The sequence below is a fragment of the Paramisgurnus dabryanus genome, chromosome 7 (assembly GCF_030506205.2).
Source record: "Paramisgurnus dabryanus chromosome 7, PD_genome_1.1, whole genome shotgun sequence".
In the NCBI taxonomy this organism is placed as follows: Eukaryota; Metazoa; Chordata; class Actinopteri; order Cypriniformes; family Cobitidae; genus Paramisgurnus; species Paramisgurnus dabryanus.
In genome coordinates this window covers 12,119,317-12,134,157 of record NC_133343.1, presented here as the reverse complement: position 1 = coordinate 12,134,157, position 14,841 = coordinate 12,119,317, and the positions used below count along the sequence as shown (strand labels likewise).

Here is a 14,841-nt window from a genome sequence, read left to right as displayed (position 1 = left end):
CTACAAACACCCCTTTTCTCGGTCAAATAGGCACCAAATTCTAAATGTATGTTACATTTTGACTACAAATATGACACACTTTCAGTAAAGATTAATGTTTCTACAGGTGAAATTCTCCTTTAAGCTTAAAAAGTAGCTAGGTTTTCACAGGCAAAAGTAATTTTTTTGAGATTTAGTGTTTGCTACACAAAATCATACATAATGCAAAGAACATTCTGTGAAAATATATTATTGATATCTTGAACATTAAATAAGTAATGTCAAAGATTAATATCAATGTGAAATCAATGATTGAAATCAAACTTTGATGCTCGTTATCTTAGAACTTGATTTTGATTACATGTGGAAACTCTGGAGGGAAGCAATGAAAGCAAAATTCTCTCTTCATCTGTAACAATTCTTCAACCAATGTGCTCTTCTTAAAGTGTTCTTCAAAGGTGCAAAACCGCTGTTTGGAATTTGCCCAGGCTCAAAGCAGCAAGAAAATTGTTACAGTGTTGCCGATGAAAATGTGTGCAATGAATAAATGAGGTACTGAAACACTTCTTGAACTTTAAAAAGGGGGAGGAGACCAAAAGAAACTCAAAGTTTACCATAGAAACCTGCTCTATACCATGTTAATAAGGGTAGTTCACCCAAAAAATGAAAAATTAAATTATTTATTCATGCTTATGTTGTTCTAAACCTGTATGATATTTTGATCATAGACAGTTACCACACAGCTGGTTACTGTCTGGGACTAGAGCTGTTATTCCGACTGTTGCAATCCCCCCCATACATATCAATACCAGTGCCGCATCTTTTCAATATTAAATATCTTTGAGTTCTAGGTAGGGATGGGCATTTGATTAAATTTTGTTTAGTCGATTGTCGGGAGAATTAACGATCGACTATCGATTAATCATTAATATTTTTATAATAAAAATAATTATTTAACTTTTATAATTCAAAAATGTTGAATACAAAAATACAGCGTGTTTTCCTCCATGAGACCTTTATTACAAGATCAACTTGTGGCAAACAGTTGAACTACATTTAGTTAGACAAACGGAACATATATGCACTTGAATATGCGGTGCTCTAAAGCAGCGGAACCTGCTGCTGCGGGCCGCATTCTTAAACAGAGACCTCATTTGTTCCAAAACATCATGACCTTTTCATGATTATTTTTTTGAAATCAAAACGGAAGGTCACAGATAACGGAGTATGGCGTCAAATATTGCACCCTGGTGGTAAAATGTTGAATTGCTGCCACACAGTGAAATTCATTTAATTGCTTCGAGACACACGCTACGCTAGGCAACCTACCTAGATAACCTGCATTAGATAAAAAAAGTATTCGATTAATCAATAACAAATTAACGTCCTCGACTAAATTCTTAACGATCAATTATCGATCGTCGATTAATCATGCCCATCCCTAGTTCTAGGGATGGGAATTGATAAGAATGTAACGATTCTGATTCCATTATCGATATTGCTTATCGATCTGATTCCTTATCGATTCTCTTATCGATTCTCATTGGGTGAGGGAATAAGCACAAATTTGTATGTTCGTATTAACTCGCTTTAATATATGTTCAGAAGACACAGAGCAGAGTATACACAAATTATGTGTGGCAACCTCAGAACAAACTTAAAAGTTGGTGAGTTACTTCTTAAAGTAAAATCCAGGGACCTATAGCCTAGGGCAGTGTTTCTCAACCAGTAAATATGTGATAGGACTAGGTATTAATAAAACAGAACTAGACTGACATAAAACATGCAACTTTGGTCATGCATGCATTTGTCATTTTCTTTTAAACAAAATACAGCAAATACAGCAAATGAACCTACCGAAATGCTGAGGCGTCTTCTGTGGCAAACGGTTGCAAACCCTTTAACACAAACTTGGTAACTGCTCGGCAGAGGTGGGCACTACTTCAGTATTTTAGTTTCATTTTCCAAGCATATGTGCTTTATCAGAGTGTTGTCTTGGGTAAAAATTACTTTACTAAAATATGTTCACTACATTATAAAGCATAGAATCATACTGTGTATCCCTTTTATATTGCATGTTAAAATTGATTTAATACATAATTACATAAAAGATGTGTACAAAAGTACTTTTTACTTACTAAAAAACGTTACTAGATTTTTAATGCACTTAAATATTAAATATAAACCAAAAACTTGACATTATGAAATGTAGTGGAGTTAAAATGATGATAATATGCTTTGGAATGAATGTTTAAAAAAAAAAAAAAAAAACACTGATAAAATACAAATACTTGAAAATGTACTTTTAAGTAGAAATACTTTAGTGTCCGTCTCTACTGCTCGGTGAAATTTGTTTATCCTCGCCTTTGTAAATGGAGTAGCTAGAGGTGCACGAGAGATACTTTATGCAGCCTCTGAGCCAGTGTGAGAGCCAGCCAGACTCTGGCCGTCATCAATTTGATGGACAATGACAACGGAGATTATCCGTATAGTAAACGTATACATAATGAAATGGCGCTCACATTAACAATAACACATTACCTTCGGCATTAATAACATATTGAGGGCCGTTAGCTCCGCTGGTGCTTGACTCTCTGGTGATGTTGTGTAATAGTGTATCAAACACGCGACAGTCCTGTAACCTCCTGCAACGCGACCGTATTGTTGTATTTTCGCATGAAATATAAGTTATTGATTCAACTGTTTCAGTGTTTCACGAAGTCTCGCTCCGCCCACCACTAAATATAACCAAACTTTGGATCGTTCTGCCTCAATGCAATGTTTGCTGCGTTCTAAACCAAAACAACACAGCGTGTGTGTGTGTTTGTGTGTGTGTGTGTGTGTGTGACGTCATGACACATTTGCAACGAGCGGAACCGATAAGCGAAATCGTTAAGCAGGCAAAATAATGTCATTAATGACTTACCCTTATGTCGTTCTAAACTCTGAAGACCCCCGTTCATCTTCGGAACACCTTTTAAGATGTTTTAACACTCTGGGGTCGACGGCGGCGCAGGCTTGGTTGGTGGTTCTATCCCCGGCTCCACCTGACCAAGTGTCGAGGTGTCCTTGAGCAAGACCCCTAACCCCAGCTGCTCCCGATGAGCTGGATGGCGCCTTGCATGGCTGACACCGCCGTCGGTGTATGAATGTGTGAGTGAATGGGTGAATGTGAGGCAAAATTGTAAAGCGCTTTGGATGGCCATTGGTCTATGAAAGCGCTATATAAATGCAGTCCATTTACCAACTCTTTATTTTTCTATCACTCCGCAATAGGGCTGGGTACCGAACGTCGATACTTTTATGGTATTGAATGAAAAACTTTGATACTTTGAGTATCGAAAAATGATTTATCTTTCGATGCCAAATTTCGATTCCAAAAGCGGCTTTGTCTGTGAGCCTGTACTTGCATGTAAGGACCTAAAGCGCCGGCGATTGGCTGTCCACCACCACGTGACACGGAAGATTTCTGAAAATACTTGCAGCTCCACCTCGCAGTCACACAACACAAGTATAGAAAGGATGCAATATAAGAAGAAAGTCTTTGTGACAGTCTTACCAGTAGAGTTAGCGCAAGTATGGCCGTGTTGTCTCCGTGAAAGGCACGTCAACCAAAACGGCGCTTCTCCTAAAGTGACGAGGGGTTTCAATTTAAAGCACGCGCGCAGCCTGTGTCTCTGCTTGTTTTACTCGCGCCTGGATCTGCATGGCAAGGCTTTGTGCTTTCTCCCACAACAGTCTCGACAAGGTGTTTAAACTTGACCCACGCGCGCAGCTTGTGTCTCTCAATGCTTATGAAATACTCGCGCCTGTCTCTCCGCATCGCAGAGCCTTCATGCCCTCATCTCCCAAAATGGACAATGCGTTTAAACATATTTTATACAGTCTATGGCAGGGGTGTCAAACTCATTTTAGGCTGAGGGCCGGATATTTTTTTAAACTTTAGTGTGCTGATAATTGTGTTAATATAACAAAAAAAAACAATTAATTAGTTTGTTCAGCAAGAAAACTAGAGAAACACACAGCTCGTATGAAACTACATTTCATAAGGTCACACTCATACTGTACATACTATACACACAAATTTACATCTGTACAAAATCCACTGGCCTTAGGTTGAAAAGCCTTAATTCAACTTATTTTGCATTATTCCTTAATGCCAAAATTATTTATAAACCATTCACTTTTCTTTGGAATATATTTGTAAAGAGAACTTTAGAAAATGAAAATGCTAGATGGGGCAGTTGCCCAAACCAAAAAGGTCACTAAGGGGGGGGGGGGTGGTACTATTATTATGGTTTAATAAAGTATTACAAATATGATGTGTGTTATTACTAGCATGTGATTATAATGGGAAATAACAACAAGAATTAAAGTGTGACAATCTGCTAAATATTCAATAAGATTTACCTGCTGGCTTGATGGAGCTTTGAATCCATGTTTACAATGTTGAACTGCCTTTAGCAGCCTCTCTTTCCATTCTCTGTCTTTATTTTGTCAAGGCATTGGTGTTTTTGTGTACAAAGTGTGCCAACAACAGCAAATTTAGTGTTTATATTAACTTAGATCTGATCGGGAAGATTAAATCGATTATACAAGTATTGTAACGTTAATACTAAGAATGAGGCTATTTTGTTGTTGTTTGCTTGCTAAGTTGTTAGCAATTTTAAAACACCGACAGCAAACCATTACCGGAAGAAATACATAAACAAACTTCCAAATTACTAATTCTGCGGTTTAACAACTGATATAATGTAATGAATCTACCTGTTACTGCAACGAACTTCGGAATCTGTCGTCTTCGCTCTCCAGGCAGAGAGTGGAGACAGAGATGCTGCGGAGCGGGCGGGAAAATACGAAGTGGATTACCGGAATCAGTGGATCTTTAGCGGAGCAGTAACAATAAAACAGCAAGATTTTTGGGCACCGTGTTTAGTCTATGTTCCGCGTATTGCTGCTTTCCGCAAGTCTCTCATATAAAAAACAGGACACCCGCCTGAAAGGGTTTTAAAAATATGTATTTCATATTTAATAAAACTGTATAAATCATCACGCGGGCCGGATTGGACACCTTTGTTGGCCGTATGCGGCCCGCGGGCCGTATGTTTGACACCCCTGGTCTATGGTTTAAACTTGACGCACACGTGCAGCCCAACACTGCTACAAGCCTGACTCGTTACAAGCCTACCCACAAATACTGTTAGTCCAAGCTAAATACTATTTTACATTTCATAAATGTAAATTATATTCTTAATTTCTTTATTTTTGTTTCCTTATTTTCATAAAAAAAATAAGTGTGTCTGCTGGCGCACCCCTATCCAAAAAGCACAACCAGTTTTATTAATGTTAGCCTGAGTGAGAATTGTTACCAGAATTTGTTTTAATTAAGGTGAAAAATAAAAGTTGTGTGTTTAATATGTTTTAAAATCCATTGAAACGTTAACAAAAATACATGGTATCGAAAAAGTATCGTTAGGAACCGGCATCGAAACGGAGGTATCGAAATTGGCACCGGATCGAAAGATTTTAAACAATACCCAGCCCTACTCCGCAAAAAGACTTAGATCACTCTGCTGATTCTGGACATACAGATATGATTTATACATCATTTAAAACGTTAAAGTGTCTAGTTTTTTTCTGTCCACTCCCAATAAAAACAGAATTTTGTGCTTTTCGCAAAATGAAGAAAATAAACATGATGCGCGTTTTGTTCTCTATCCCTCAGTGAAGTCCTTTCAGAAACGCGTCAGAAAAATTAACTGTAACTAAACGAATACTTGTCATAGAAACAAAAGATACATGTCTACATAATGCTTGGAATGTCTGCTGTTGGAAGATTTAAGTGAAATCGAAAACAAATATTGTTATTTGTTGTTAACTGTATTAGAAGAGGGAGATGTACCGTCTTTCTCCTGTTACTTCATTATCTATAATGAGCCACGCCCCGCTCCATTGAAGAGAAGAGCAGAGATCATTCATTAGTCAACCCCACAGTCAATGCAGACTTTACGTCTCTGCAGCCATTTAGTGATGTGTTGAGTTTTAATCCGAGAGCTGGAAACATGACATCTACTTGTTTACTTGCGATAAGTTATCTCCAGACGCGAGTGTGTGTGCTTCATCAAACAGTGACGCGATTGACGTCCAAACGCACACACAAAGACACGATGCCTCATATTTGACGCGCTTTGTGGTATTCTTATAAAAGATACGATTGTAAACATTACATCTACTTGTTTACTCTCGCCTGTAAATAAAAGTTATCTCCAGATGCTAATGTTTTCTTTGTGCTTCCGTACGCGATCGACGGCCAAACGCACACACAAACACAAAATGCCTCATATTTGACGCACTTTGTATTAAGACGCATCTAAACATATCTAAAACCTTGTTTATTCGCGTATATCTCTGCACAGTACGTTTATTTAACGCAGGATCATGCATGGAAAGGCATTTCTTTTGTGTTGCTTTCACAAACAAACACGTAACAATAATGGCGTCGTCTTACTGCCTAAAGGCTCATTATCCAGCTCATTATGCAAGTGTATTGTTCTTCAACTGTCAATCACAGATTTTTCAAGAGCTTCCAGCCTCCTTGCATATTGCCTTCCTAACCAAAAATTGACTTTGAAATTGTAAATCAATATATTGTTTTATGTGAATGAGTAAGCAGAATGATTTTCACATTATTTTAAAGAAAAAACTCTAGACTACTAGATCATGTTTTGAAAAGTCTTGGGAAAACATGTTTAGTATGGGTTTTGTAGACTTATATCAGGCACTTAACATTTTTTCTTTTTCAAAAACCACGCATAAACATTTTTCTCTCAAAAATACAAACATGTACATACATGTTAATTATATAAAATAGTAGCCCAGTTTGTGCTGAATGCAGTGTTATAAGACTTTTGCCGTTATTGTGTTTTTAAGCAACTGAAAAAAGCACAAATGTCAGTGCATGTCAAAACTTCAGGGCCCTAAAAACCCCTTAGACCTCAGAGGGTTAACGTTAGATTTAGTCTTAGAGCTTTCTGTCCCTCCATTGAAAATCTATGTACGGTTTCCATGTCCAGAAAGGTAATAAAAACATAATTAAAGTAGTCCATGTTATAACAGTGGGTCAGTTAGAATGTGTTGAAGCATCGAAAAAACATTTTGGTCCAAAAATCGCAAGAATTACAACTTTATTCAGCATTGTCTTATCTTTCGGTTCTGTTGTAAACCGCGTGAAGTCAAGTTTTTTTTTCAAACTTACAGCGTGCGTCTCTCCAGACTGAAAATGAAGCTCGGGCACCCAAAAAAAAGAAAGAAAAGCTGGGCCGCAACAGATAACAGTCAGCCGCGTCACTGGCTTGTTCGACGTTATGCTGCGCCGCAGTCGGATGACGTCAAAGTACCACGAGAGCTCTTCAAGAAATCTTATGGAGTAGTTTAATTTCGACTCGCTCTTGCAGTACTTTGACGTCATCTGTCTGTCAGTTCTTGCAGAGCAGCGTGACGTCAAACACACACAAAAAAGTCACACAGAGATCGTTGAGTTCGTTATATAAGTGGCTACATGTTTTGTCTATCAATATTTTCCATGAAGTCATTGGATGATGAAGGAACGAGCGAGCGATTGGTTAAATCCCTTAAGGACATCACGTTTTCGACGGCGCTGTTTGGATTATCTATTATACTGCCTCCCTATTTTAAATACAAACTTTGAAGGCGGGTTCATGTGTTTACCGGAACGTAAAGTGTAATCTCATATACCCTTACATGCTACGATGTAAATAGTCCTCAGATTGTATATTATATTCTATTACCAGACGTTCATGCGAAATCTGATGTAAACAATAGACTATACATCTATATTTCATGGATTATACGCATTTGTGGACAAAAATGGTCATTGGATGATTCACACATCTGAAACTGACTGGATTCACCTTGTGATCAACACAAAGGTTAAACGTCCTATCTTTAGAGTTTCTGTCGTTTCAGGGTTAACCTACTAGTTTTCACTAAACCTCCTTCCTGAAACAGGCCTTTGATTAGCTTGTTAGTGTATTTATTAGGGCAACATTCTGGGTGCAGAGCCTGAGGATTGGAGTTGAAAAACGCTGTTAAAAGATTTGTTTTTATTATCTTTTACTAGGTGGCAGCAATTAACCCCAACCACCCATTGGCCCAGATGCCTCTACCTCCCTCCATGAAGAACTGCATTCAGCTAGCTTCTTGTGAAGCCAGTGAACTCCTGCCCATGAACCCTGACCTCCCTGCTGACCTCTTCACCTCCTGTCTCACCACACCAATCAAAATTGCCCTGCGCTGGTGAGATATAAGGGATAACTTTATTTTGTACAACTGTTAAGATAATTTTGCTTGCAATACGCATTGATACAAAGTGCAACAGACAATTTAGTGTAAAACTGGTACTGCAATCACCCAACTGGTGGCCAATACACAAAATGACAACATAAATATCAATTGAGGGCTGCAACTCCACTTTTTAAATGACAATATCCTGGCCAGACCACTGTTGTCAATGATATAAGTATTTGAAATGAAAATGATTTCTTAATGTCTAGTGACATATCAGGGCCATTTTATGATTAATTGATATAAATTTCTTACATAATGTTCATTTAAATACATGTGACTATTCAATCACTGTCGTTTATAGCTTTTGCTGTCTTTGGAAAACTTTTTAGTTTTTGGCGTCTGCTCTATTTTTGCTGCACTGCTCACGCTTAATTAAAGTGACAGTGCATTCTTTATGGTTTAAATGATTGTGGATTGACGCGAAAAAATTTATTTTTACCATAAAATTATGAATGTGATGCCAAGTGTGTTTTAAAGAGTCATGACTTTGAGCAATTTAAAAGAAAGCAATGAAATATTTAAAAACCCACTGTTACCAGAAGACTGCGCTGTCATTCATCTCCCTGCCCAGCACCAAATGATTCCTCATCTATAATCTTTAGAGAAACATATACATCTATAAATAAAAATTTTATGCTTTAATTGTTGAAGGGAAACACGATCGACTGCATCATGCTGTCAATCACTGGTGCATTTTTCTTTTATCGTAAAACTTCAGAGAAACAGGTTTAATAATGTGCTATGGACTTTTTATGTCTATAATTGTGTGTTGTTTCTATATCTGTCATTACACGGACCAGAACAGCACGAAAATCAATGTGGATTAAACAAATCACAGATATATAAATTACACTGAACGTCAAAAGGCGTCTTGAAGATCTTTTGTTCATAAATGCATGTAAGTAATGTGAACTTGAGATTTTTATACTGCTATTAAACTGCACAGAATGCGCTGCTCACTCTTGCGGTGTGAACCGGCGTAGGCTTCGTGCTAGTAACCACAGCTTCTTTGCAGTGATGAAGACCTCTCAAGTGAGATAATATTGGTTGACTTGACGCCTTTTTTCCTCCTCTCGGAATCCTTGCCGCACATGTTTTGCAAATAGCAAAAGCATTATCATCCGCTGCCACAGAGAAAAACTTCCAGACCAGAGAAGAAGTTTGTTTACAGATGATGACGTAATTAGCGCAAACGTTTAAGCTGCAGTCACTCAGAAAGCAGATAAATCGGACTGATTAATTGATTTAGCACACACACTTTATCGGATGTAGTTTGTAAGATGTAACGGATTTCTGTTATGTATCGGATCGATAAAAATGACGTAATTGACGTAAATATTTGTGACTAATCACGGAAAGAAGGGACACAAGTCGGATCTGGGGCATTTTGAGTTTTTCACAGATTCTGAAAGTGTAGTATCCAAGTCTTACACATGGAAATCTGATAATATTTTGAGAAGTGGCCATTTGAAGGTAGGCACTCCAAAGACCTTTAAGGTGACATAGAATGATTGAACGGAGTATTTATCCTTGTTCTGTGAAGTGACATGTAGACACAATTTTTTTTGTTTGGGTCTGTAATGCCTAAGAAGCTTCCTAAAAACCTCTCTCAATTAGCTCTATTAGGGTGCGGGATTTTAAACAAGTGGTTTTGCACCTATTTGGCTCCCCCTACTGGCTTAACTTGCAATCTCATTACTGATTGGCTGACTTTTCTGCCATTTAAAAAATGTAGCCAATTATTTTAAAGTGGAGGGGCAGTTAGATGCCTGTGATGTCATAAGCATCAGTTTTTCAGATTGGGCTGTTTTCTGGCTGACATTTCTAAAAGAGGAATTTCTATGAGACTGAGATGTTTAGCATGTTTAGCACTTTTTGTATGTTTGTGAATGTGGTTCGACTACTAAGGTAAAAATGTTTTTTATTCTCTGTCCCCTTGAGAAAATGGCCTCTAAAAGTTTTGTGCCATTTTCACCTTTGTCTGCTGCTGGGACTGTGGTCATGTTTTGCCCAGGACTTTTCAAATTCTCTGGGTTGACATAATTGTAAACATTTTAATTATAAATATTTTATGTAATTAATTTAATTACATAAGAGCCATATGCAAGATTTTACTGTGTAGATCCAGATGTAACTTTACTGTCATTCTGGCGTAATAATCAAGGACTTTAGACTTCGTGCGTAGTGATATTACGCACTGCCTGAAAATAGTCCCTGCCATTGAAAGTTACTAAGGGGAATATTTTCAGCTGCTGCGTAATATCATTGCGCCTCCAGCAGCCATGTTACAGCAGCAAAGTCCTTGATTTTACACACTAGCTAGTTGAAGTGTATGTGGGCAGGACAGAGTTTTAGTTTCTTCCAGTCAAAACTTTAGGTGGAGATGCTGTGTATGTGTTCCTTCATGCGTATATAAAGACAGGCAGGAGATCCAAAAAATGATGACTCGTTTCAGTGATTTAGAGTCGACGCCCCAATAAATTTATTAATCGTGCACTTTTTGGTTTACTACTTTGTGCATAGTTTACATTGATGGACAGCCACATGATACACTGCAATACAGGTAATTTTTGATTTTGGATCTTTCTGGCACTTAAAGGACCAGACTTTAGTTAACACTGGTCCAGAGAGGTCAGACTTAAAGGGACATTTCACCATAGAAACATTAATCTTTATTGAAAGTGGGTTATATTTTTTGTCGAAATGTAACATAAATTTTGAATTTGGTGCCTATTTGACCGAGAAAAGACAAAACGTGACATTAGGGTGCATTTGTATGGAAAACTACAACTCCCACAATGCACCACAATGCACATGAGGCTCAGAACCCGCTAAAATCATTTACGTTCAATCACATTTACTTATACTGCATATTTCCTTTAATAAAATGCTTGTAATTGTTCACATGTAATTATGTGTAAATATGCTGTTCTTGTTGCATTTGCACTGCTGGTATAACCAGCAGATGTCCTCAACATGCTGTGTTTTGCCTAACTCTAAACAGTAAATCTAGTAGTTTGTGTAATCTAATATCTTACCTTTTGGCGTAGTCACTGTATTAGAATAATAACCATTACATAGTCAATTTCACAGAAACTGCATCAGCGCTGGATCCTGAGGTAATTTTGTGTTATGGACCTCAGCAATGAGATTCTCCATCTGTTATTTCAAATGCACTTGAAGTTTAAAGAGATTTGATTGGCTGTCAATGGTTTATCGTTCATCAGGAAAAAAAATTGCTCAAAGTGATCACAACGATATTGTTCATTGTATTTGTATCGTTTTAGTTGTGGTCTGAACTCCGCTATTCTCTTTTATATAAAACGATTACATTTTTTTAAATATAATTTTCGTTAATAATGTGAGCGGCCCTTTAGTTTGGTGTCACCTCCACTAAAATGTCTGGCAACAGGCAACAAATACAGCACGCAGAGCATGCTCACATTATCCAAACCATGTCTGGGCATGTTTGACCCTCAAAACCTGGTCTGTTTGACTAATGTGATCGCTCCGTACTCTGCGGGGCACCGTTTGGTTAATCGCATCCTGGCTGGTAGTTTACTTGGGCTCAGGCACGCGCAGTTTACTTGGGCTCAGGCACAGTGTGATTGCTAATTGTGGCAGAGCGGAGTTCGAAAGGAAACAGAGACAGAATAGTGGGCTGTTTGAGATGGGAGAAAAATAAATATGCGCGGTAGCTCTAGTTCTAGTTTACAATGCAATGCAAGTGAACGTGCCATGACGGCACCTCCATGCACGGTTATTCTATTTTCTGCTATATTTGCTTTTATTTATTAAATAAATGCAATTGGTTGATGAAACATTTATTAAAATTAAGATACAATTTATACAAAATGAAATTCACTTTAAAGAAATGCTTTCTACAAAGCAAAACGTAATTAAGTGGTAAAAATCATGTCTGAGGATTTACAAAAACAAAACTTAATATGCACTTTACTGTAGGCCTAAATTACGTAAATGTTAATAAGTTGGAACACAATCAGGAGAGACTTTAATTTTAATTATTTTTTTTGCTTTATTTTTTAACTATTCAAATGAAGAATTTACCAAAAATTAGCCTGTAGCATTTACTTTTTGCAAACCTTGTGAGCGTGCAAACCCAAACTCGCTTCAAATGTTTTTATTGGATTATTAAGTACAAACAGGCGAGTTATGAAAAATTGAGTCTGAGGGATTTGTTAACTTCATACAAAAAAATATTGGAATGAGATGACTAACTGTAGTAGCGTTTAGTCCACAGTCTATAATAGCCTAATTTAGAGATCACTTTTTTTTAACCGACAACTTTGACCAGTTAATGTTGATACGGTCAACCATTGGTCAAACGGTCATCGGTTAACATCTCTAGTAGGGAGGGGGGACTATCGCGCTGTGGCGCGGTTTGGCGATTGCCCCTTCGTGTTAGGTATAATATGAGTGTGCCCTAACTGTCTTATCTTTTCCAACAGGTTTTGTATGCAGAAGAGTGCAAAGCTGGTGCCAGGAGTGAACTTGGACCTCATTGAGAAGTAGGTGTTGAGTGTTGATTTTCTTAAGTTCTTTGCTTCTTAATTCTCGCGTAATTCTCCCCCCACTGGAAAAAATCATCCCTGCCGCTTTTTGGGAAAGTATTTATTTTATGTATTAAAGGGAAGCATTTGCAATTTCTGCCCCATTCTGCAGTGAACTGAAAACATTTTATACAGAATTGCCATTTCTATCACAATGTCTCAAACCACCTGCAGTTCTGTCCCAGAAACCCTGTATATTTAAAAAGAACAATTATATTTAATTTAGAGAATGAAAACAGTGTTATATTATTTAGTATATTATTTAGTTTCGCTACTTTATTTGTACCTTTGTTCTTTTCTATTTGATATGCTTGTTTTTTCTTTATTTTATTTTCCCACATCCCTTTTTACTGATCTGAAAATTATTTAACCCCTGATGACTCAAACACCATAATGTAATTCATTTAACCAGTACCATATTGGAAAATTAAGTATTTTTTGAATTACGTGTAGGCCTTGAGGTCCATCCTATTCCAAGGTCCACTCAGTTAAAATGTATGGCCTTGCAAATGATGGTCAGATTATGGCAAAAAAAATTATTGCAGATATAAAATAGTAAGGCAATGCTACTTGTTCCAGCTTTCCACATTTATCAACCCATTCAATTAACCATGGTTTCGGTTACTAGTCAACTTTTAACATTTTAAATTAGCAATTTAAATTATCTGTCAGAATTAAATAATTGAAATAATGGTCATAACGTATTTTTTGGGTATGTTGTGGTGTGCATTTTATTTCTGTGCATGTGTGTGTGTGGGGGGGGGGGGGGTTGTTGGGTTCCTTCCTTATTTTTTTGTCCTTGGCCAATCACATGGCTGAAGAATAAACAAGTTGTTACAGCATGTCCCCTAATGAGGCCATAATATTTATTCTTGGGGTGTCCCCCCACCTCCCTGTCTCATCAGAGGCCACACTGCCCCTCGAGCACCCTTCTCACTTTTTTCATCTGTTAAAGTGCCCATCTTATGACTGCTTTTCCACAAGTTATATAGGTGTATGAGTTCCATAAAGCATGTTTCAAAAGTTGTTTGCTCGAAATAGCTTGTAGGAAAAGATTGTTACCCATCTCTAGTAGCCTCTGTTTCAGGGCAGTTCAGATTGTGCCGTTTTGAGCTAGTCTTACATATTTATGAGCTGCTGCTCCTTTGATCACGCCCCACTACTAACGTCATGTCCCCGTGCGCGTGCTCAGTGGTATCGTGAGCAGTACAGACCATACGGTGTTATTATTTTATATATTATTATTATTAACGGTTTATGTTGTCAACAGACAAATCATGCAGAAAAGTATCACTAATAAGTACACTACAGGAGAAGAAACTCATGACACACAATGATTCCAGAGTAAATTGTGATGTTACGTTAGCAGTCACAACAATAAACTCGTTTTCCCTGGACAATGCTAACATATTCCCATTATAAAACATTTTCAAACGCATTATTTTCGCAAATTACAGAAATTAAGACCCGGCGGGGGATGTATACTGCTTGTGGACCGCGTGCTAATTGCTAGAAGCTAGCGGGAGGTCCGGACCGTTCGGGGGTTAGCCTCGTCAGAAAAGCCGGGGCGGTAAGGCCCGGTCTCGGTGTGTCAAACTCATCATGACACACAAAGATTCCAGCGTAAATTGTGATGTAGCAGTCTGAACAATACACTCGTTTTCCCTGGACAATACTAACATATTCCCGTTATAAACATTTTCAAACGCATTATTTTCGCAAATGACACAGTTTTTTCATAATACGGGCACTTTAAATGTTGAAAAAAAAAATAATTGAAATTAATAATTTTATAGACACTACGCATTATTATTTTGCACCTGATAATTCTTATATATTTTGTTTCAGGGATCTCTTTTTTATCCTTTGAAAGTGAACAATGACCTTAAAGTGATAGTTCACCCAAAAATGAAAATTCTGTCAT

General features: G+C 37.5%; 1 protein-coding gene across 4 annotated transcripts in view; it reads left to right on the top strand.

Moving 5' to 3' along the window:
- rptor (regulatory associated protein of MTOR, complex 1) overlaps positions 1-14,841 on the top strand; it is a 343,625-nt gene that overhangs the window by 157,419 nt on the left and 171,365 nt on the right. For all 4 annotated transcript variants that reach the window (XM_065253269.2, XM_065253268.2, XM_065253267.2 and 1 more), the window contains 2 exons: positions 8,120-8,295; positions 12,816-12,875. In XM_065253269.2, the coding sequence (XP_065109341.1) occupies positions 8,120-8,295; positions 12,816-12,875 (236 nt within the window). The remainder of the gene's footprint in view (positions 1-8,119; positions 8,296-12,815; positions 12,876-14,841) is intronic.